Source organism: Pocillopora damicornis, chromosome 8, assembly GCF_964200805.1.
Source record: "Pocillopora damicornis chromosome 8, jaPocDami1.2, whole genome shotgun sequence".
Taxonomy (NCBI): Eukaryota; Metazoa; Cnidaria; class Anthozoa; order Scleractinia; family Pocilloporidae; genus Pocillopora; species Pocillopora damicornis.
The window spans coordinates 13,254,138-13,278,023 of record NC_142677.1 but is presented as its reverse complement, the minus strand read 5'-3'; the positions used below and the strand labels follow the sequence as shown (position 1 = coordinate 13,278,023).

The window sequence follows — 23,886 nt, the reverse complement described above, 5'->3', positions numbered from 1 at the left end:
CCAACTCAACATGGGCTACTAGACCGTTTCTCATTTGGCTAAACTATTCATGTTTAGGGTGTTCTGTTTCATGAAGGAAAACTAGACTGTCTATAATTTGGCCATGCCATTCTTCTATTAGCTATGCTATCCTGCAGCTGATCCTTACACCATCTTTGTATTTGCTGATCTATTTGACATCCTTGTATTTTTGGTGGTAACGGCCGCCCATAAGTTTCACCAAAAGCGTTCACAGAGATTTAACGCGAGTCAACCCCAGCCTCATTCTCACGTGTGCGCGGTTGAATTTCCAATATGGCGCTGGGAACTGTAAATGGGAGTTACTACATCACGGGCGACGAGCGGGGATAGAAAAAACGACCCAAATATGAGCGGTCAGCGGTGAAACAGCTTTTATACTTCATATAGAGACATATAATTTGTTGTTCCAGAGACAATCGTGTTGTAAAGCCGAAATGTTAACAGTTTACTTCACAGTTTAAGCAATTTTTCAAAAGTGTTGATTGAACTCATATCTTTTACTGCTTTAATAAACAATGGAGGCTTCGGAGAGGGAGTCAGTGGCATTTGGAAAGGCACCAAGAATAATTATATATATAGTTTGTAGCTAGCTGCGTGACGTGCGTGACGAAAAAAAAGTATCATGATTTCTGGTTGTCAAAAATGTCAATCAAATTTGGCAGGAACTTGCCATGGATGAAGACCAAAAGCCAACAATGTTAAGAGATTTAGAGATCGACTTTTTGAAAGAACATCTCAATGGCTTTTCTGTTGAAGGCAATTATTGTTTTGGATATTTCAAGGGGAAACAGAGCAGAGATGGATGATCTGTTAGTTTCATTTCAGGCATTGAACTCCACGTGTTATGTACTTACAGAAAGCCATTCAAAAGAGAAAAACCACAACAGATTTTCTCAAACAGGTATATAATCTCTCAGTGTTTTAAAGTGCACAGATCCCGGTTTCCTATCCTGACTCTCCTAATTCAGGGATAATTTAATTGAGAAGAATCGCCGTCTTTCAGAGTTTATGGTAAATTTCTCCAAAGGCAGTCTTACGCGATTTGCGAGAAGCTGCGTCTGAACTACCTATTTATATTTCATTGATTGAAAGGGTCATAGACAGGCCTACACAGACTCCCCTGTGTGGTTTTACGTTTGCGACGCAAAAGCCTTTAATTAAAGCTTCGCTCTGACGAGTATGTCTTTAAGCGATTTACCTCTTTTGTATGATATAATCGGAGGCGTTTTGTAAATTGTTTTCAGCAGTGGCTGATTTTGGATGAGGTTCCATTCTTGCATCAGTATTTGTTTTAAATTTTTAACCCCTGGGTGGTATGCTGTCACAAAAGGCAATATTTTGCCTGTAGTTTTTTTGGTTTGTTTTTTGTTTGTTTGTATTGAAGCGAATTAGGGCAAGTCTTTTGTTGTAAGTGTCTCTCCAGTTTTAAAATGGAGGTTTCAGTTTTTTGCTTCTTGAACTGGATAGCGCTGATGGTGTCTTCATGTTTCCTCTTCCTTGGCTGCCGCGTGGATCGGCTATTCCTCGGAAGGTTTTCTTTTTGATGACTTCTCTTCATACAACTTTCCTCCATGAAATGCTCTCCTTTTTCATTTTTTCAAAGGTTATCGAAGCAGTTCTGTGGCGCCTGACCTTAATCCACAGAGATATTTTTGTAGCAGACACAACTATGGCTGAAATGGTAAAGCGACATTCCAGCACTCGCTTGCTTTGGTCAGGAGAGAACTTTACCCAGATTTCTAAAATATTTATACCCATGAACAAGTCTGGAAATCACTGGACACTTCTGGTTAGGACCTTACGATAAAAATCTTTTTGAATAACGCACTTAAATCAAGAACCTTTTAACTGGACTTTGCATTATAAATAAATCTTTAAGCGCTCTCTTGCTTATGTTTTAAAGGTTCTGGATCGAAAGTAGAAAACCAGATATTATTTCGATACCATGAATGGGCGTGTACACACCATTTTGAGCACCTCAGTTCCTAAGAGCAAACTGATAGAACTGATCGATGACATCAGGTGAAATATTTTCAACTCAATGTTTTCCTTTTTATTTTGATGCATGCAGACAAAACATACTTATGTAATTGCTGTATTTTGTTTGACTCTGCAGTGCCGTTGCTGATCTCAAAACGGGATGGAATTGCAAGTCATGGCTATGTGTTGAACCACTACATTACACACAGACCGATAGCTATAACTGTGGTGTGATTGTATGTCTTGTGAGTAGCATAATCACTTGCTAAAGCTCACTTTAATAGGACTGCTTCCTGGTTTCGAATGTATTAAATTTCTCTTTGTTTGTTTTAAGTTTGCTCGGTGTTTGTGTGAGGAGTTGGATATCAATGGAAGTTACGATGTGGACATGGAAAGGGAAAGAATAATGTCTGTCATATTTGGCTCGTGTTATGATGACCTTGATTGGTAAGTTTTGATGGTGTCAAATACCATTGTTTCTTAAACGCCGCAACCCTCTTTGACGTCCCATATCTTTTGTTCAATTATAAGAGAAATACCACGGTCTGTAAGATTTGCAAAGACGACGATGGAGAGGATTGGCTTGGGTGCGATAGCTGCGGCCAGTTTTTCCATGCAAGTTGTCTGGATGTGCCTTTCGCGGAGACGCTTACGCAACATTTCACCTGCCCTTAGGGTGGCTTCTTGTCAGCACAAGTAGAGTTTAAATTTTAAAGCTGACTATAACAACGAACCAGATGATGAACTTAATGTCATGTACAGACCTTAATTTGCAAGATAAGAAATACAGTCCTTGATAGTCAATTAAGATAGATTTTCACGAGCGTCAATGGTGCAGAATCGTAACTTAATGGAGCCAAAAGTGGACAACATCCCAGAATTCAAACTTTGTGATTTTTTTCTCGGCTTAAACGCTAAGTCAGTTGTTCAATTGAATAGGAAGAAAAACATTTCGAACGGAAAACAGCATTATTTACACGTGTGGATCTTTTGAGAAAAGGTCTCCTAAACGAGTGGTCTTGATTGTAAATATTTAAGGAATGGTAAATACATTAGCCTTAACATGGCTGTTTCTCGAAGCTCAGTGTTTTCCTACTTGCCTTTTTTCCACGTGAATTGGGGGCGATTGAATAGATATAATATGCAGTAAAAGAACTTCAGCTGATAGAAATTTTAAATTTCTCATCTTAGGCTGTGGATACAAAATTCAAGTGAAAAGGAAGCCAACTGTGATTCAATGCTTTGAACAAGTCAAGATACGTTTTTTTCGTCACACAACAAGTTACATAACGTGAATATCATTCTTCTTGATGCCTTTCCCGGTGTTACCAATGCCTTTCCCGATGCCTCCGTTGGTTAATAGAGCATTAAAAGTATTGTTCCAGTTAAAGCTTGAGGAAAATTGCTTAACTTTTTAAGTAGCGAAGTGTAACTTGGTAACATTTCGGCTTTACAACACGGTTGTTTTCTGCAACTACAAAACGTACATTTAATTCTTCTTGGTACCTTTCGGATGTCACCGATGCCTTCATTGTTTATTAAAGCAGTAAAAGATATATGTACAATCAACACTTTTGAATTGCTTAACATTTTATTTAGCGAAGTAAACTGTTTACACTTCGGCTTTACAACACGATTGTTTCCTGATACTACAAATGATCTGTTTATATATGAATTATGAAAGTTGTTTCACTGCTGACCGCTCATATTTGGGTCGTTTTTTCTATCCCCGCTCGTCGCCCGTGATGTAGTAACTCCCACTGTAAATAGTCTCCGTTAACTCTAGTAGTCTGTCTTTTGTTATTAAGTGTCGAATGACAAAAGGACCCTTGTCTTATGCTTGTGTAATTAATGCAAATCCGGCTCGAAGTTAAAATTACAGGATGAGTGCCGAGGGTGAAATTTTCTTCTTGCCAAAGGCTTACAAGGGATGGAAAGCTGGCAAATGCCTTCCCGGTGCGATTCCCAGCTATTAGCCTTTCTCGTTTTCCAACAAATCCGATATTCAAGCCTAGTAATAGTAGAGAAAAAGCCAAAAAGGCGCAGAGTTCCGTGATGCGTGTCAGTCTCTAACAATCGCCACCTTTCTTCGGTAGAATGGAGAAGGGGGCAGAATTTCACAGGATTTAATCTGCACTTCACGATTCAGGTACAGGAGGCAGTTCAACTGTAAACCACCCAGATAAAAAGACAGTTAATATGTCAAACTGTCGAAAAGACTTCGAGTCGATCTTTGTATAAAAAATTCAGCATTCAGTTGGTCATCTAACATAGAGGACTTACGGAAGGGCTATAGATAGACAAACACATAGCAGCAGTAAACAATTTAATATGTCTTTATTGTGATGATGAAACATTGCTCATCTATTCCTTCCTTTCTTGTCTTAGGGTCCACTATTTAATGAGTTACTCGTGATTAATATCCTTGGCTGTGAAAAAGTAGATCTTTCCTCTTGGCTGTCAAAGGAACTCGCAAAAGTTATTTAGAGAAGCAAACTGGGACATTCCATTGAAACAATCATTGAACTTGTGTACTTCAGAGAATTGCGATTTCAGTGATGGTCGTGCACATCAAAAATTTATATACTTGAAAAAATGTTTTGCTTCAGCAAATAATACATCTACTTGGCATTAACAAATCATGACAACTCTCCTCTAATATTTGTTAATTACCATTGATATTGCTCAAATAAGTGCAAACCCTAAAATAAGTCAGCCAAGTTGGTTCTGGATTAAGGCTCCTTTTTGTTCTTCAAATGAAGCACTTTCAGATCCGAACTGGCTGAATTTTCTGATCAGAACAAAAATACTACGCTTCTTTTTAATGTATAACTTAATAAATAATAACAACAGAAACAGTATGATTATGAAATGTTTAGATTACCATGATAGTCATAACACCTGCTCAAAGGACATTATTTGGGTCATTAAATCAAGTAATAGCTGGAGTTTGCTCAGATCAGTAAATGGTGCTTTACCTGATTGGAATACCTTGCCTATGGACATAAAAAAGTTACCTCTCAACTCTTTTAGAATGTTATTACTTGATAGGTTTAAATTTTTAAGGTAATTTAAATTTAACTTCCACTTTCAATATTATTTAGTACTTAGATGTCAAACTTCTCTTAACTTATTTTCCCTTATTATAATATTAGAATTTTAGTACCTATAGTTTTGTAAGTTTTAATAGTTACATCTTTCTGGCCGTACTGAACCTCCTCAAAAACCACATAAGGTGATGGGAGCTTCCTCTATAAAGATATTTTTATCATGTTACTATAATTTAAAATGCACCAATTCAAATGAAGAAGGGGGGTACCAAGCTCACCCTTGAGCACGTAAATTCGATAAAAAAGTGAGAGCAGGGTTGAGAGAAGACACTACTGGAAATTGAAAAGTGCAGAAGAGAAAAAAAGTGACAATCAAAAGACACCAGTGTTACTTTTTTTAAATTTTTTATTCATACTTTTAAAAATCAGAAACACTACGATACACAAACAATAAACTATTTATTTACAATGCAATGACTTCAGAATGTTACCTAAAATAAACCTCTTACAATCTATAAATTACAAAATGATGCTTATAATTATATTGATTAACAATACCTGGTTTATAATATACTAATTATGTTACATAAGTTATATAAAAACAATTCAATTGTTTGCTCTATCTATAATAGATTACTTACACTAAATTACATATAATGGAATTCTGCTTACAATTTTCTCTCTACATAAGATATTATTGCTATTTTTATTTATTTTTGAAAAAAAAAACATGATTACCAATCACTAACTCAGTCACCAATTATGACATATACACTTTCTTATATACACTAACAAATTGCATTAATAACATAACTTACCTAACAAGGGTAAGTTGTAAAAATAGTTTTATTTACGATGCTAACACTTGATACCAAACATGTACATACAACTAGTTTATTAACACACTGGCCGACACACATTACTTCCCAAAACCTACTGTTAATTAACTTGCTCACAATTATCTACATACTTAGTTGCATCACAAGTTTAAGTATTTTGTAAAATTTCAATACCAGAATTGTTTACAAAAGTGACAGAATAAAAGTAAAAATAGTAGTAATCAAAATAATGCCAAAACTACATAAGAAAATGAAATTGGCTTCACACAAGACATCTATGCACTTGAAACCTATCATTTAAAAATTTTTGTGTTCAATACAGGTGAACACAATGTAAAATGCCAGGCAATATCAAGCATTTGAAAAACTTTTGGCTTCAAGTCTAAAAAAAGTTTCCCTGCTCTTTTTGAAACCTGCCAATAGATTTGTTTACCATGGCAATTTCTTTCAGAATTTCAATTTTTGTTGCAAAAAGCACTAGAAAGTTTTTGTACAGATAAAAAAATATATGCTCAGTGTAAATATTTTTATTTTTTAATTCTCTTTTAACTTAACAGTCTGTTAAATTAACCCTTTAAACCCTAAGAGTGACCAGCATCCAAATTCTCCTTGCAGTAATACTGCTGAATCATTCATTAATATCACAAGAATAGAGGAAATTATTGCCAACCTGAGAAGCTTTGATAGTAAAACAAATTCTCCTTATCCAGACCAATGGAAACATTTGGAGATAGGTATGGAGAATATGGATACTGATGTGAGGGTGTAAAGGGTTAAAAGAGAAAATTTCTTTGTTGCATCAAACTTTTCAAATAAGTGGCACCCTCAAGAAAGTGCTGCACTTGGGGTGTAAAAAATTCACTAAGTGCAGCAGTGCCTTTTCTAGTGAATAAGGTATCTGTTTTGGGCACTTACATCTAGCAATATGCATAAAATTGTGATGTATTCAGACACAAAACACTCAAATTATATGACTTGCAGAACCAAATTTGGGTTGCTTAGCTTCTCTAAAACTTTTCTTGATCACAAAGCGAGCAATTAATTATTTTTTGGGGTAGAATAATCCTGCAGCTTAGAACCACTACCCTCTTAAGTGCTTGAAGACATGGTCTTTAACCTAAGTAATATTAATACAATTTGCTTCAGTTGAGAGCACATTGTCGACAAACACCTGATATTTTGAAACTGAATAAGACCCAAGTTTAATCATCTTTTGCTTAAAAATAGCATTTTGGTGTCTTCCCCTTAAGATGGACCTTCACAGAATAACAGAGAGGTTTTTTTCTTAACCATAATATTAAGAAATTCAGTTTAAATCCCTTTCATTTTAAGCTGAAAGAAAAACATTAATCACCACTCACAAAGAAAAATAGTTAACAGAGTTACATTGCTTAAAAAAGGGCAATTGGTATGGGAAACAAAACCTCTTTTTGTTTTTGATCAAAAAAGAGTACAGTTGTTGCAATGCTACTGATATATGCACAAATTATGATGCTTTGTTTTTCTTAGCTGCAACCTTCATCAACCTTAGATCACCGCTTTCCTTTTGGGAATCTTAGGCCTACTATTAGGGAAACGAATCTCTCCCTTTGGTACGGGATCTATACTAGCAACATGACAAGATGGAAAGACATCTTTAAAGCAAATTTCTTCCAAGTGCTTTCTTAAGCCATCCACAACCATTCTGAACACCATTTGCTGTTCTGGTTCTGTAATGGCAAAGCAAGCACAATCGATGGAGGGAAATTGCTGATAAACATACCGACACTGGTCAAAAATGAAAACATCAGTGAACATCTGCCTTCTAAGTCTGCCTTCTTCTGTATTTCCAGTGTAGCAAAGTCGTAGCATCTTATCCACTACAGGAAATGATGGGTAGGCCATCTGGCCATACAGTAGGCCAGCAACCAAACTACAACGGATACACAGGGTATGAGTAAGTTTTATTGATTTCCGAGAAAAATCTTCATATTTCGAAATATTTATCGTTGTAAATCGACCATATTTCGTTCCCTATACTATTCCTTATAACGTGTTCAAATTTTCAACGGTTCCTAGAGTAACTTACTCTGAGTCACACAACGCGTGACGCGTTCGTGAATTAATCGTTGGCTCTTTCTCGAAACGTGACCTTGGGTAGCCTGTGACAAGACAATTGAGTAAACAGTACTTAACATAATAACATTATACACAAAAAACACGGGATTTTGGATCATGTATTGATTAAAAAAGAATATCCATACAACTACAATGAAAACAAACATAAGATTCACCTTTCTGATTGTGATATTAATACCATTCGCACTGTTATAGTAGCTACGTTCCCTGGCATTAAGTGAATCCAACATGGCGTCTTTCTTCACTAGCAGTTTGCATCCATTTGAATTTTGTTCTTCAGTCTCACGGTAGTAGCGTTGTTCAATAGATTGCATAGAGTATATGCAGTTTGGTTTCAGATTTCAGATTTTGCTTTTTACAACGAGTTTACGTTTTCAACTAAGACATTGGCATACTTGGCATACAAGACATACAAGGCATTCAATGCTTTCATGGCTTTCAAGCGTTCGCGATTCTGTCCGATCCAAAATTACCGCTCAATAACATTGTTTTGTGTGGATTGGCCGCGAACAATACGACTTGTGTATGCGTCTATAAGTATTTTGAGCGTTTGCGCCATATTGTTCCAGATGATCGTAATCCAAACACGTTGATGGGCAAAAATCTCGTGCTCGTCATGTGACCCGGCCCTGTCCGTGCATGACAACGTCAATCATCATCAAGATAACATGCGTGATCAGCATGTGAACACCTCATTGGATCACGGTTAGTTGTCATGGTGTTGAGGGCCCAATGACCTCTGGGTACTATTGCGCAATTTTTCCATTTTGTGGCGGAGGAAAAAAAAAAAAACTAGACCCTGTGAGCAGGGTAACTGGGATACCTGGATGGTACTGGATCCTTGGAATCAAGTGTAGTGATACTACGGGTGTCGGATTAGTATACTGAAATAGTGAGCTCAAGTCTGGCTAAGGGCATACACCTATTTCAAAACATAGGCATGCTATGCATGCAAGAGTTATTTTTTGTAGGGTGGGTGGATTACTGGTGGTCAACATTCTTACAAAAGGAAAGAAGAGTATTAACGTGGAAAAGAACGAAAATGTCGAATTACCTCACACACAGGTATTTTGTGGTAGATTATGTGTGTTGTGCGAATAAATGTAACCAAAAATAAACTGTATTAGTGCCACAGATACCTGTTAGTACAAAATGCAGTCAGCAGACCGGATACAAAATATAGACTGGAGACTGCAGAGTGGGTACAAAATGCAGACTGAGAATCTGAAGAGTTTTTACGTCTGGTAAATAATAACATGTCATCTTACAGCTTACCGAGCGTCACGCAATCGCTTTTCCTCGATCAGCCTTCACGATTATTTGCACTATTGTGGAAAATTCCTGGCCCATTTCTTGATGAAAATCGATCGTAATATAATTTCAAGCCTTCAATATACTCTTCTTACTTTGTGCGCGAGTTGGTTTGTGTGATGTCTGTACAGATTTTACCAACGTAACAAAAGTAGATGATGTGAATAACAGTGATGGTAAAGCAAGCTTAAAACGGCAGAAATCACCAGAAACTACAACGGGTACACAGTTCGCGACTCAATCCGGTCCAAAATTACCGCTCAATAACATCTTTTAGTGTGGATTGGCGGCGAACAATACGACTTGTGTATGCGTCTGTAAGTATTTCGAGCGTTTGCGCTATAATGCTTCAGGTGATCGTAATCAGAACACGTTGAAATACAAAACGACCGACAAAAGAGTTTTCTAAGCAAAAATCTCGTGTTCGTCATGTGACCCGGACCTGTCCGTGCATGACAACGTCAATCATCATCAAGATAACACGTGATCAGCATGTGAACACCTTCACCCTCATTGGATCACAGTTAGTTGTCATGGTGTTGAGGGTGCAATGACCACTGGGTACTGTTGCGCAATTTTTCCATTTTGTGGCGGAGGAAAAAAAAAAAAAAAAAAAGACAAAACTAGACCCTGTGAGCAGGGTAACTGGGATACCTGGATGGTACTGGATCCTTGGAATCAAGTGTAGTGATACTACGGGTGTCGGATTAGTATACTGAAATAGTAAGCTCAAGTCTGGCTAAGGGCATACACCTATTTTAAAACATAGGCATGATATGCATGCAAGAGTTATTTTTTGTAGGGTGGGTGGATTACTTGTGGTCTACATTCTTACAAAAGGAAAGAAGAGTATTAACGTGGAAAAGAACGAAAATGTCGAATTACCTCACACACAGGTATTTTGTGGTAGATTATGTGTGTTGTGCGAATAAATGTAACCAAAAGTAAACTGTATTGGTGCCACAGATACCTGTTAGTACAAAATGCAGACAGCAGACCGGATACAAAATATAGACTGGAGACTGCAGAGTGGGTACAAAATGCAGACTGAGAATCTGAAGAGTTTTTACGTCTGGTAAATAATAACATGTCATCTTACAGCTTACCGAGCGTCACGCAATCGCTTTTCCTCGATCAGCCTTCACGATTATTTGCACTATTGTGGAAAATTCCTGGCCCATTTCTTGATGAAAATCGATCGTAATATAATTTCAAGCCTTCAATATACTCTTCTTATTTTGTGCGCGAGTTGGTTTGTGTGATGTCTGTACAGATTTTACCAACGTAATAAAAGTAGATGATGTGAATAACAGTGATGGTAAAGCAAGCTTAAAACGGCAGAAATCACCAGAAACTACAACGGATACACAGTTCGCGACTCAATCCGGTCCAAAATTACCGCTCAATAACATCTTTTAGTGTGGACTGGCCGCGAACAATACGACTTGTGTATGCGTCTGTAAGTATTTCGAGCGTTTGCGCTATAACGCTTCAGGTGATCGTAATCCAAACACGTTGAAATACGAAACGACCGACAAAAGAAAATCTCGTGCTCGTCATGTGACCCGGACCTGTCCATGCATGACAACGTCAATCATCATCAAGATAACACGTGATCAGCATGTGAACATCTTCACCCTCATTGGATCACAGTTAGTTGTCATGGTGTTGAGGGCCCAATGAACTCTGGGTACTATTGCGCAATTTTTCCATTTTGTGGCGGAGGAAAAAAAAAAAAAAAGACAAAAAAACAAAGGCATTTTATGACTGGGCTACCACAGGTATCCCAGTAACTAGACCCTGTGAGCAGGGTAACTGGGATACCTGGATGGTACTGGATCCTTGGAATCAAGTGTAGTGATACTACGGGTGTCGGACTAGTATACTGAAATAGTGCGCTCAAGTCTGGCCAAGGGCATAGACGTATTTCAAAACATAGGCATGGTATGCATGCAAGAGTTACTTTTTTATAGGGTGGGTGGATTACTTGAAACATTGTGAGTGATGTCTACATTCTTACAAAAGGAGAGAAGAATATTAATGTGGGAAAGAACGAAAATGTCAAATTACCTCACTCACAGGTATTTTGTGGTATGTAACCAAAAATAAACTGTATTGGTGTCACAGATACCTGTTAGTACAAAATGCAGTCAGCAGACTGCAGACTGGATACAAAATATAGACTGCAGACTGCAGAGTGGGTACAAAATGCAGACTAAGAATCTGAAGAGTTTTTACGTCAGGTATGTAATAACATGTCATCTTACAGCTTACCGAGCGTCACGCAATCGCTTTTCTGCGATCCGCCTTCACGATTATTTGCAGTATTGAGGAATATTCCTGGCCCATTTCTTGATGAAAATCGATCGCAATATTATTTCAAGCCTTCAATATAGTCTTATTACTTTGCGCGCGAGTTGGTTGGTGTGATGTCTGTACAGATTTTATCAACGTAATAAAAGTAGATGATGTGAACAACAGTGATGGTAAAGCAAGCTTAAAACGGCAGAAATCGCCAGAAAATACAACGGATACACAGGGTATGAGTAAGTTTTATTGACTTTACGAGAAAAATGTTCATATTTCGAAATATGTATCGTTGTAAATCGACCATACTTCGTTCTCTGTACTATTCCTTATAACGTGCAGTTCTTCTCGTAACTTAACACCGAGTCACACAACGCGTGACGCGTTCATAAATTAATCGTTGGCTTTTTCTCGAGACGTGAGCTTGGGCCGCTTGTGACAAGACAATTGCGTAAACAATATTTAACATAACAACATTATACACAAAAAAACACAGGGTTTTGGATCACGTATTTATTAAAAAAGAATATCCATACAACTACAATGAAAACAAACGTAAGATTCACCTTTCTGATCGTGAAATTAATACCATTCGTACTGTTATCGTAGCTACGTTCCTTGCCATCAAGTGAATCCAACATGTCGTCTTTCTTCACAAGCAGTTTGCATCCCTTATAGCTATGTTCTTCAGTCTCACGGTAGTAGCGTTGTTCAATAGATTGCATAGAGTATATGCAGTTTGGTTTCAGATTTCAGATTTTGCTTTTTACAACAAGTGAACATTTTTCAACTAAGACATTGGCATACTTAGCATACAAGGCATTCAAGGCTTTCATGGCTTTCAAGCGTTCGCGACTCAATCCGTTCCAAAATTACCGCTCAATAACATCTTTCAGTGTGGATTAGCCGCGATTAATACGACTTGTATATGCGTCTGTAAGTATTTTGCGCGTTTGGGCTATAATGCTCCAGGAGATTGCAATCCAAATACGTTAAAATACAAAACAACTGACCTAAGAGTTTTATAAGCAAAATCTCGTGTTTGTCATGTGACCCGGCACTGTCTGTGCATGACAACGCCAATCATCATCAAGATAACACGCGTGATCAGCATGTGAACACCTTATTGGATCACAGTTAGTTGTCATGGAGTTGAGGGATAACACGCGTGATCAGTATGTGAACACCTCATTGGATCACAGTTAGTTGTCATGGTATTTAGGGCCCAATGATCTCTGGGTACTATTGCGCAATTTTTCCATTTTGTGGCGGAGGAAAAAAAAAACTAGACCCTGTGAGCAGGGTAACTGGGATACCTGGATGGTGTCGGATCCTTGGAATTAAGTGTAGTGATACTACGGGTGTCAGACTAGTTTACTGAAATAGTGCGCTCAAGTCTGGCCAGGGACATACACCTATTTCAAAACATAAGCATGCTATGCATGCAAGAGTTACTTTTTTGTAGGGTGGGTGGATTACTTGAAACATTGTGAGTGATGTCTACATTCTTACAAAAGGAGAGAAGAATATTAATGTGGGAAAGAACAAAAATGTCGAATTACCTCACTCACAGGTATTTTGTGGTAGATTATGTGTGTTTTACGAATAAATGTAACCAAAAATAAACTGTATTGGTGCCACGGATACCTGTTAGTACAAAATGCAGACAGCAGACTGCAAACCGGATACAAAATATAGACTGCAGAGTGGGTACAAAATGCAGACTACGAATCTGAAGAGTTTTTACGTCTGGTATATAATAACATGTCATCTTACAGCTTACCGAGCGTCACGCAATCGCTTTTCTGCGACCCGCCTTCACGATTATTTGCACTATTGTGGAAAATTCCTGGCCCATTTCTTGATGAAAATCGATCGTAATATAATTTCAAGCCTTCAACATAGTCTTCTCACTTTGCGTGCGAGTCGGTTGGTGTGATGTCTGTACAGATTTTACCAATGTAATAAAAGTAGATGACGTGAATAACAGTGATGGTAAAGCAAGATTAAAACGGCAGAAATCGCCAGAAACTAGAGACATTGGCATACTTGGCATACAAGACATACAAGGCATTCAATGCTTTCATGGCTTTCAAGCGTTCGCGATTCTGTCCGATCCAAAATTACCGCTCAATAACATCTTTTTGTGTGGATTGGCCGCGAACAATACGACTTGCGTATGCGTCTATAAGTATTTTGAGCGTTTGCCCCATAATGCTCCAGATGATCGTAATCCAATTACGTTGAAATACAAAACGACTGACAAAATAGTTTTATGGGCAAAAATCTCGTGTTCGTCATGTGACCCGGCCCTGTCCGTGCATGACAACGTCAATCATCATCAAGATAGCACGCGTGATCAGCATGTGAACACCTCATTGGATCACAGTTAGTTGTCATGGTGTTGAGGGCCCAATGACCTCTGGGTACTATTGCGCAATTTTTCCATTTTGTGGCGGAGGAAAAAAAAAAAACTAGACCCTGTGAGCAGGGTAACTGGGATACCTGGATGGTACTGGATCCGTGGAATCAAGTGTAGTGATACTACGCGTGTCGGACTAGTGTACTGAAATAGTGAGCTCAAGTCTGGCCAAGGGCATACACCTGTCTCAAAACATAGGCATGGTATGCATGCAAGAGTTATTTTTTCTAGGGTGGGTGGATTACTTGAAACATTGTAAGTGGTCTACATTCTTACAAAAGGAAAGAAGATTATTAGCGCGGGAAAGAATGAAAATGTCGAATTACCTCACACACAGGTATTTTGTGGTAGATTATGTGTGTTGTGCGAATAAATGTAACCAAAAATAAACTGTATTGGTGCCACGGATACCTGTTAGTACAAAATGTAGACAGCAGACTGCAGACCGGATACAAAATATCGACTGCAGAGTGGGTACAAAATGCAGACTGAGAATCTGAAGAGTTTTTACGTCTGATATATAATAACATGTCATCTTACAGCTTACCGAGCGTCACGCAATCGCTTTTCCTCGATCAGCCTTCACGATTATTTGCACTATTGTGGAAAATTACTGGCCCATTTCTTGATGAAAATCGATCGTAATATAATTTCAAGCCTTCAACATAGTCTTCTTACTTTGCGCGCGAGTTGGTTGGTGTGATGTCTGTACAGATTTTACCAATGTAATAAAAGTAGATGACGTGAATAATAGTGATGGTAAAGCAAGCTTAAAACGGCAACAATCGCCAGAAACTACAACGGATACACAGGGTATGAGTAAGTTTTATTGATTTCCGAGAAAAATCTTCATATTTCGAAATATTTATCGTTGTAAATCGACCATATTTCGTTCCCTATACTATTCCTTATAACGTGTTCAAATTTTCAACGGTTCCTAGAATAACTTACTCTGAGTCACACAACGCGTGACGCGTTCGTGAATTAATTGTTGGCTCTTTCTCGAAACGTGACCTTGGGTCGCCTGTGACAAGACAATTGCGTAAACAATACTTGACATAATAACATTATACACAACAAACACGGGATTTTGGATCATGTATTTATTAAAAAAGAATATCCATACAACTACAATGAAATCAAACATAAGATTCACCTTTCTGATCGTGAAATTAATACCATTCACACTGTTATCGTAGCTACGTTCCCTGGCATCAAGTGAATCTAACATGGCGTCTTTCTTCACTAGCAGTTTGCATCCATTTGAGTTTTGTTCTTCAGTCTCACGGTGGTAGTGTTGTTCAATAGATTGCATAGAGTATATGCAGTTTGGTTTCAGATTTCAGATTTTGCTTTTTACAACGAGTTTACGTTTTCAACTAAGACATTGGCATACTTAGCATACAAGACATACAAGGCATTCAATGCTTTCATGGCTTTCAAGCGTTCGCGATTCTGTCCGATCCAAAATTACCGCTCAATAACATCTTTTTGTGTGGATTGGCCGCGAACAATACGACTTGTGTATGCGTCTATAAGTATTTTGAGCGTTTGCCCCATAATGCTCCAGATGATCGTAATCTAGCTACGTTGAAATACAAAACGACTGACAAAATAGTTTAATGGGCAAAAATCTCGTGTTCGTCATGTGACCTGGCCCTGTCCGTGCATGACAACGTCAATCGTCATCAAGATAGCACGCGTGATCAGCATGTGAACACCTCATTGGATCACAGTTAGTTGTCATGGTGCTGAGGTGCTGAGGCCCAATGACCTCTGGGTACTATTGCGCAATTTTTCCATTTTGTGGCGGAGGAAAAAAAAAAAAAAAACTAGACCCTGTGAGCAGGGTAACTGGGATACCTGGATGGTACTGGATCCTTGGAATCAAGTGTAGTGATACTACGGGTGTCGGACTAGTATACTGAAATAGTGCGCTCAAGTCTGGCCAAGGGCATAGACGTATTTCAAAACATAGGCATGGTATGCATGCAAGAGTTACTTTTTTGTAGGGTGGGTGGATTACTTGAAACATTGTGAGTGATGTCTACATTCTTACAAAAGGAGAGAAGAATATTAATGTGGGAAAGAACGAAAATGTCGAATTACCTCACTCACAGGTATTTTGTGGTAGATTACGTGTGTTTTGCGAATAAATGTAACCAAAAATAAACTGTATTGGTGTCACGGATACCTGTTAGTAAAAAATGCAGACTGCAGACCGGATACAAAATATAGACTGCAGACTGCAGAGTGGGTACAAAATGCAGACTAAGAATCTGAAGAGTTTTTACGTCTGGTATATAATAACATGTCATCTTACAGCTTACCGAGCGTCACGCAATCGCTTTTCTGCGATCCGCCTTCACGATTATTTGCAGTATTGAGGAATATTCCTGGCCCATTTCTTAATGAAAATCCATCGTAATATTATTTCAAGCCTTCAATATAGTCTTATTACTTTGCGCGCGAGTTGGTTGGTGTGATGTCTGTACAGATTTTATCAACGTAATAAAAGTAGATGATGTGAACAACAGTGATGGTAAAGCAAGCTTAAAACGGCAGAAATCGCCAGAAAATACAACGGATACACAGGGTATGAGTAATTTTTATTGACTTTACGAGAAAAATGTTCATATTTCGAAATATGTATCGTTGTAAATCGACCATACTTCGTTCCCTGTACTATTCCTTATAACGTGCAGTTCCTCTCGTAACTTAACACCGAGTCACACAACGCGTGAAGCGTTCATAAATTAATCGTTGGCTTTTTCTCGAGACGTGAGCTTGGGCCGCTTGTGACAAGACAATTGCGTAAACAATATTTAACATAACAACATTATACACAAAAAAACACAGGGTTTTGGATCACGTATTTATTAAAAAAGAATATCCATACAACTACAATGAAAACAAACGTAAGATTCACCTTTCTGATCGTGAAATTAATACCATTCGTACTGTTATCGTAGCTACGTTCCTTGCCATCAAGTGAATCCAACATGTCGTCTTTCTTCACAAGCAGTTTGCATCCCTTATAGCTATGTTCTTCAGTCTCACGGTAGTAGCGTTGTTCAATAGATTGCATAGAGTATATGCAGTTTGGTTTCAGATTTCAGATTTCAGATTTTGCTTTTTACAACAAGTGAACATTTTTCAACTAAGACATTGGCATACTTAGCATACAAGGCATTCAAGGCTTTCATGGCTTTCAAGCGTTCGCGACTCAATCCGTTCCAAAATTACCGCTCAATAACATCTTTCAGTGTGGATTAGCCGCGATTCATGATACGACTTGTATATGCGTCTGTAAGTATTTTGCGCGTTTGCGCTATAATGCGCCAGGAGATCGCAATCCAAATACGTTGAAATACAAAACAACCGACCTGAGAGTTTTATAAGCAAAATCTCGTGTTTGTCATGTGACCCGGCCCTGTCTGTGCATGAAAACGTCAATCATCATCAAGATAACACGCGTGATCAGCATGTGAACACCTCATTGGATCACAGTTAGTTGTCATGGAGTTGAGGGATAACACGCGTGATCAGTATGTGAACACCTCATTGGATCACAGTTAGTTGTCATGGTATTGAGGGCCTAATGACCTCTGGGTACTATTGCGCAATTTTTCCATTTTGTGGCGGAGGAAAAAAAAAAAAAAAAACTAGACCCTGTGAGCAGGGTAACTGGGATACCTGGATGGTACTGGATCCTTGGAATCAAGTGTAGTGATACTACGGGTGTCGGACTAGTATAATGAGATAGTGCACTCAAGTCTGGCCAAGGGCATAGACGTATTTCAAAACATAGGCATGCTATGCATGCAAGAGTTACTTTTTTGTAGGGTGGGTGGATTACTTGAAACATTGTGAGTGATGTCTACATTCTTACAAAAGGAGAGAAGAATATTAATGTGGGAAAGAACGAAAATGTCAAATTACCTCACTCACAGGTATTTTGTGGTAGATTACGTGTGTTTTGCGAATAAATGTAACCAAAAATAAACTGTATTGGTGTCACAGATACCTGTTAGTACAAAATGCAGACAGCAGACTGCAGACCGGATACAAAATATAGACTGCAGACTGCAGACTGCAGAGTGGGTACAAAATGCAGACTAAGAATCTGAAGAGTTTTTACGTAAGGTATATAATAACATGTCATCTTACAGCTTACCGAGCGTCACGCAATCGCTTTTCTGCAATCCGCCTTCACGATTATTTGCAGTATTGAGGAATATTCCTGGCCCATTTCTTGATGAAAATCGATCGCAATATTATTTCAAGCCTTCAATATAGTCTTATTACTTTGCGCGCGAGTTGGTTGGTGTGATATCTGTACAGATTTTATCAACGTAATAAAAGTAGATGATGTGAACAACAGTGATGGTAAAGCAAGCTTAAAACGGCAGAAATCGCCAGAAAATACAACGGATACACAGGGTATGAGTAATTTTTATTGACTTTACGAGAAAAATGTTCATATTTCGAAATATGTATCGTTGTAAATCGACCATACTTCGTTCCCTGTACTATTCCTTATAACGTGCAGTTCCTCTCGTAACTTAACACCGAGTCACACAACGCGTGACGCGCTCATAAATTAATCGTTGGCTTTTTCTCGAGACGTGAGCTTGGGCCGCTTGTGACAAGACAATTGCGTAAACAATATTTAACATAACAAAATTATACACCAAAAAAACACAGGGTTTTGGATCACGTATTTATTAAAAAAGAATATCCATACAACTACAATGAAAACAAACGTAAGATTCACCTTTCTGATCGTGAAATTAATACCATTCGTACTGTTATCGTAGCTACGTTCCTTGCCATCAAGTGAATCCAACATGTCGTCTTTCTTCACAAGCAGTTTGCATCCCTTATAGCTATGTTCTTCAGTCTCACGGTAGTAGCGTTGTTCAATAGATTGCATAGAGTATATGCAGTTTGGTTTCAGATTTCAGATTTTGCTTTTTACAACAAGTGAACATTTTTCAACTAAGACATTGGCATACTTAGCATACAAGGCATTCAAGGCTTTCATGGCTTTCAAGCGTTCGCGACTCAATCCGTTCCAAAATTACCGCTCAATAACATCTTTCAGTGTGGATTAGCCGCAATTAATACGACTTGTATATGCGTCTGTAAGTATTTTGCGCGTTTGCGCTATAATGCTCCAGGAGATCGCAATCCAAATACGTTGAAACACAATACAACTGACCTAAGAGTTTTATAAGCAAAATCTCGTGTTTGTCATGTGACCCGGCCCTGTCTGTGCATGACAACGTCAATCATCATCAAGATAACACGCGTGATCAGCATGTGAACACCTCATTGGATCACAGTTACTTGTCATGGAGTTGAGGGATAACACGCGTGATCAGTATGTGAACACCTCATTGGATCACAGTTAGTTGTCATGGTATTGAGGGCCCAATGACCTCTGGGTACTATTGCGCAATTTTTCCATTTTGTGGCGGAGGAAAAAAAAAAAAAAAAAACAAAGGCATTTTATGACTGGGCTACCACAGGTATCCCAGTAAAAAGACAAAAAAAAAAGGCATTTTATGACTGGGCTACCACAGGTATCCCAGTAACTAGACCCTGTGAGCAGGGTAATTGGGATACCTGGATGGTACTGGATCCTTGGAATCAAGTGTAGTGATACTACGGGTGTCGGACTAGTATACTGAAATAGTGCGCTCAAGTCTGGCCAAGGGCATATACCTATTTCAAAATATAGGCATGCTATGCATGCAAGAGTTCCTTTTTTTGTAGGGTGGGTGGATTACTTGAAACATTGTGAGTGATGTCTACATTCTTACAAAAGGAGAGAAGAATATTAATGTAGGAAAGAACGAAAATGTCGAATTACCTCACTCACAGGTATTTTGTGGGAGATTATGTGTGTTTTGCGAATAAATGTAACCAAAAATAAACTGTATTGGTGCCACGGATACCTGTTAGTACAAAATGCAGACAGCAGACTGCAGACCGGATACAAAATATAGACTGCAAACTGCAGAGTGGGTACAAAATGCAGACTAAGAATCTGAAGAGTTTTTACGTCTGGTATATAATAATATGTCATCTTACAGCTTACCGAGCGTCACGCAATCGCTTTTCTGCAATCCGCCTTCACGATTATTTGCACTATTGTGGAATATTCCTTGCCCATTTCCTGATGAAAATCGATCGCAATATTATTTCAAGCCTTCAATATAGTCTTCTTACTTTGCGCGCGAGTTGGTTGGTGTGATGTCTGTACAGATTTTATCAACGTAATAAAAGTAGATGATGTGAACAACAGTGATGGTAAAGCAAGCTTAAAACGGCAGAAATCTCCAGAAATTACAACGGATACAGAGGGTATGAGTAAGTTTTATTGATTTTACGAGAAAAATGTTCATATTTCGAAATATGTATCGTTGTAAATCGACCATACTTCGTTCCCTGTACTATTCCTTATAACGTGCAGTTCCTCTCGTAACTTAAGGTGGTACGATACAAAAAAAAACGCAATTTTTGTTGAAAATGAGTCCATTTTTTTCTCATTTGATTTCACCTCTAAAGGCTTTTGTTTAATCGTCCCAAATGTCTTTTTGCGAATAATTTGTAATAAAATAGTAATAAAATGCAATTTCTAAGGCACTGTTGTTCCGTTGCCATGGAAACGTATTTTTAAATGCGTCCTTTTAGGGCCTAAAAGTGCGATTTCCACCCAGGCCAAAGCAAACTGATTGCATCTTGAGTAATCTATTGGGAGACTGGGGCCTAACAATGACTTTCAGCCTCGTTTTGATATATTTCGGTGAACGGCCGTTATTATCAATCATTTAGTTAGGAATTTTCGCAAGTGAGAGAGCTTCAATCATCAAAATGGCGAAATTTTTGTCTCAGAGACGTAAGAAGCGTAAATTTTATGGAAATCGCTTTACAAATAGTTCAAGAATTAACGAAGAAGAGTCGATTGCTGTCGAAAGCACTTCGAGTGGGATACGTGAATCCACAGATGGCATTTCACATGATCAAAGCGAAGCGAAGGAATCTTCGGCTTCGTATCGAAAGCTTCAATCAACTATATCAAAGGTCTGTTGAGCTGCACAATCTCAGGTACACTGAATTTTATGGGGATGGGGACAGCAAGAGTTTTTCCAGGATAAAGAATATTTATCAAGATGCTGGAATTTTAGTGGAAAAGAAAGAATGCATCAGTCACGTGCAGAAGAGGGTTGGAACTGCACTTCGCAAATTAAAGCGTGACAATCCAGGCCTTGGAGGCAAAGGGAAACTCACAGACAATCTAATTGATAAACTGCAGAACTATTATGGCATTGCCATAAGGTCCAATGTTGGAAATTTGGCTGGAATGAAGAAAGCTATCCATGCTAGCCTCATGCATTGTGCCTCAAGTGAGGCATGCCCACTTCATGACCTCTGCCCAACAGGTAATGCAAGTTGGTGCAAGTATCAAAAGGACAAAGCCAACCATAAAAATCTCTTTAAGCATGGACCTGGCCTTTCTTTACCTGTTATTGCCAAGCTAAAGCCAGAATATATTCGACTTAGTGAGAACAACTTGCTGCTGAAGTGCGTACATGGCAAGATGCTTACATGGCAAAGGATTCCAAAAGAAATTTATGTTGGAAGAGAGACATTGGAATTAGGACTTTATGATGCTGTTTCTTATTTTAATATTGGTTCAATTAGTATAATTAAGCTTTTCCAAGCCCTTGGTATTCCTCCTGGCAAATATACCAAGGATGGGTTTCAGACTCCAAGACCAGCTTAGAGTTAATATTGCACAACATAAAAGCAAAGCTACTACCAAGAAGCGATACAAAGTGATTAGGGGCCTTAAAAAACGAAAAGATGATCATAATAAGCAAACTGAAGGTGTCAGCTATGGCCTTGGTCAGTTTTGAACAGTTTAATTCATGGAAACTGTGTTTAAGTCTTGAAAAAATCAGTTTAGAAACTTTAAACCAGTTTTCTCTCAATTTTGAATTTTGTGAAACTACCGACACTCTAACAAAGATAACTTTCCAGGGTTTTATTCAATTCTTCTCATTTTTGGAGTGAGAGATCTCTGTATATTTTTGCATGCAATGAACTAGAAACATGTACTTAGGTGCATCTTTTGTTCTTAAATGACCAAAATGAGATTGCTTATCTTATCAATTCCTGAAAGTTGTTGTGTTTTCTTTAATATTTTCCATTCTATATGACTGAGAGGTGTTTTGGTAGTTCATTGCATGCAGGTGCATGTGAAGATCATTGTCTAAAAATTTTGTGAATTTTTAATCTAATGTTTAAGAGATATGACTGTTCTTGTTCGGGTGCCTACTGGGAGGCATCATTTGCTAATTCTCAGCAGCAATAATAAAATATCAAGTCAAAAACTGCAAAAATATAGTTGTCTCCATGTGTCATTTCAGGTGACATAGATAACTTTTTGTAAAACAACATATGAAAAAATGTTGATTTTTTGAGGGTTGTACCACCTTAACACCAAGTCGCACAACGCGTGACGCGTTCAGGAATTAATCGTTGGCTTTTTCTCGAGACGTGAGCTTGGGCCGCTTGTGACAAGACAATTGCGTAAACAATATTTAACATAACAACATTATACACAAAAAAACACAGGGTTTTGGATCACGTATTTATTAAAAAAGAATATCCATACAACTACAATGAAAACAAACGTAAGATTCACCTTTCTGATCGTGAAATTAATACCATTCGTACTGTTATCGTAGCTACGTTCCTTGCCATCAAGTGAATCCAACATGTCGTCTTTCTTCACAAGCAGTTTGCATCCATATAGTTATGTTCTTCAGTCTCGCGGTAGTAGCGTTGTTCAATAGATTGCATAGAGTATATGCAGTTTGGTTTCAGATTTCAGATTTTGCTTTTTACAACAAGTGAACGTTTTTCAACTAAGACATTGGCATACTTAGCATACAAGGCATTCAAGGCCATCATGGCTTTCAAGCGTTCGCGACTCAATCCGTTCCAAAATTACCGCTCAATAACGTCTTTCAGTGTGGATTAGCCGCGATTAATACGACTTGTATATGCGTCTGTAAGTATTTTGCGCGTTTGCGCTATAATGCTCCAGGAGATCGCAATCCAAATACGTTGAAATGCAAAACAACTGACTAAAGAGTTTCATGAGCAAAATCTCGTGTTCGTCATGTGACCCGGCCCTGTCTGTGCATGACAACGTCAATCATCATCAAGATAACACGCGTGATCAGCATGTGAACACCTCATTGGATCACAGTTAGTTGTCATGGTGTCGAGGGATAACACGCGTGATCAGTATGTGAACACCTCATTGGATCACAGTTAGTTGTCATGGTGTTGAGGGCCCAATGACCTCTGGGTACTATTGCGCAATTTTTCCATTTTGTGGCGGAGGAAAAAAAAAAAAAAAACGACAAAAAAACAAAGGCATTTTATGACTGGGCTACCACAGGTATCCCAGTAAAAAGACAAAAAAACAAAGGCATTTTATGACTGGGCTACCACAGGTATCCCAGTAAAAAGACAAAAAAACAAAGGCATTTTATGACTGGGCTACCACAGGTATCCCAGTAAAAAAGACAAAAAAACAAAGGCATTTTATGACTGGGCTACCACAGGTAACCCAGTAACTAAACAAAGGCATTTTATGACTGGGCTACCACAGGTATCCCAGTAATTAATTGCCAGCCGACTCGCTGACAAGAACTCCTGATGGCTCGTAAAAGACCTCACGGCAGCCAGTTTTCTAGTAAAAATCAGCCACCAGCCAAAAAGAAGCAGAGAAAACATGAAGATTATTTTGAAA

At 38.3% G+C, this 23,886-nt stretch overlaps 1 protein-coding gene and 1 long non-coding RNA gene across 3 annotated transcripts; both read left to right on the top strand.

The window, feature by feature from the left end:
* The first annotated feature begins 317 nt into the window (after positions 1-317).
* On the top strand, positions 318-3,656 carry LOC149041446 (uncharacterized). Of its 2 annotated transcripts, none has more exons than XM_089214067.1 (6): positions 318-922; positions 1,625-1,810; positions 1,925-2,043; positions 2,138-2,246; positions 2,336-2,448; positions 2,533-3,219. In XM_089214067.1, coding segments are annotated over exons 3-6 (300 nt in total). In that variant the 5' UTR covers positions 318-922; positions 1,625-1,810; positions 1,925-1,966; the 3' UTR covers positions 2,534-3,219. The 2 variants fall into 2 exon arrangements, with proteins under 2 accessions (XP_089070193.1, XP_089070192.1); XM_089214066.1 differs by having other exon boundaries at positions 809-922; positions 3,193-3,656.
* Positions 3,657-3,771: 115 nt separating this feature from the next.
* On the top strand, positions 3,772-5,162 carry LOC149041445 (uncharacterized). Its single transcript, XR_016189010.1, has 2 exons — positions 3,772-4,150; positions 4,390-5,162. It is a non-coding gene; the product is annotated as an uncharacterized LOC149041445 (long non-coding RNA).
* The last annotated feature ends 18,724 nt before the right edge of the window (positions 5,163-23,886 follow it).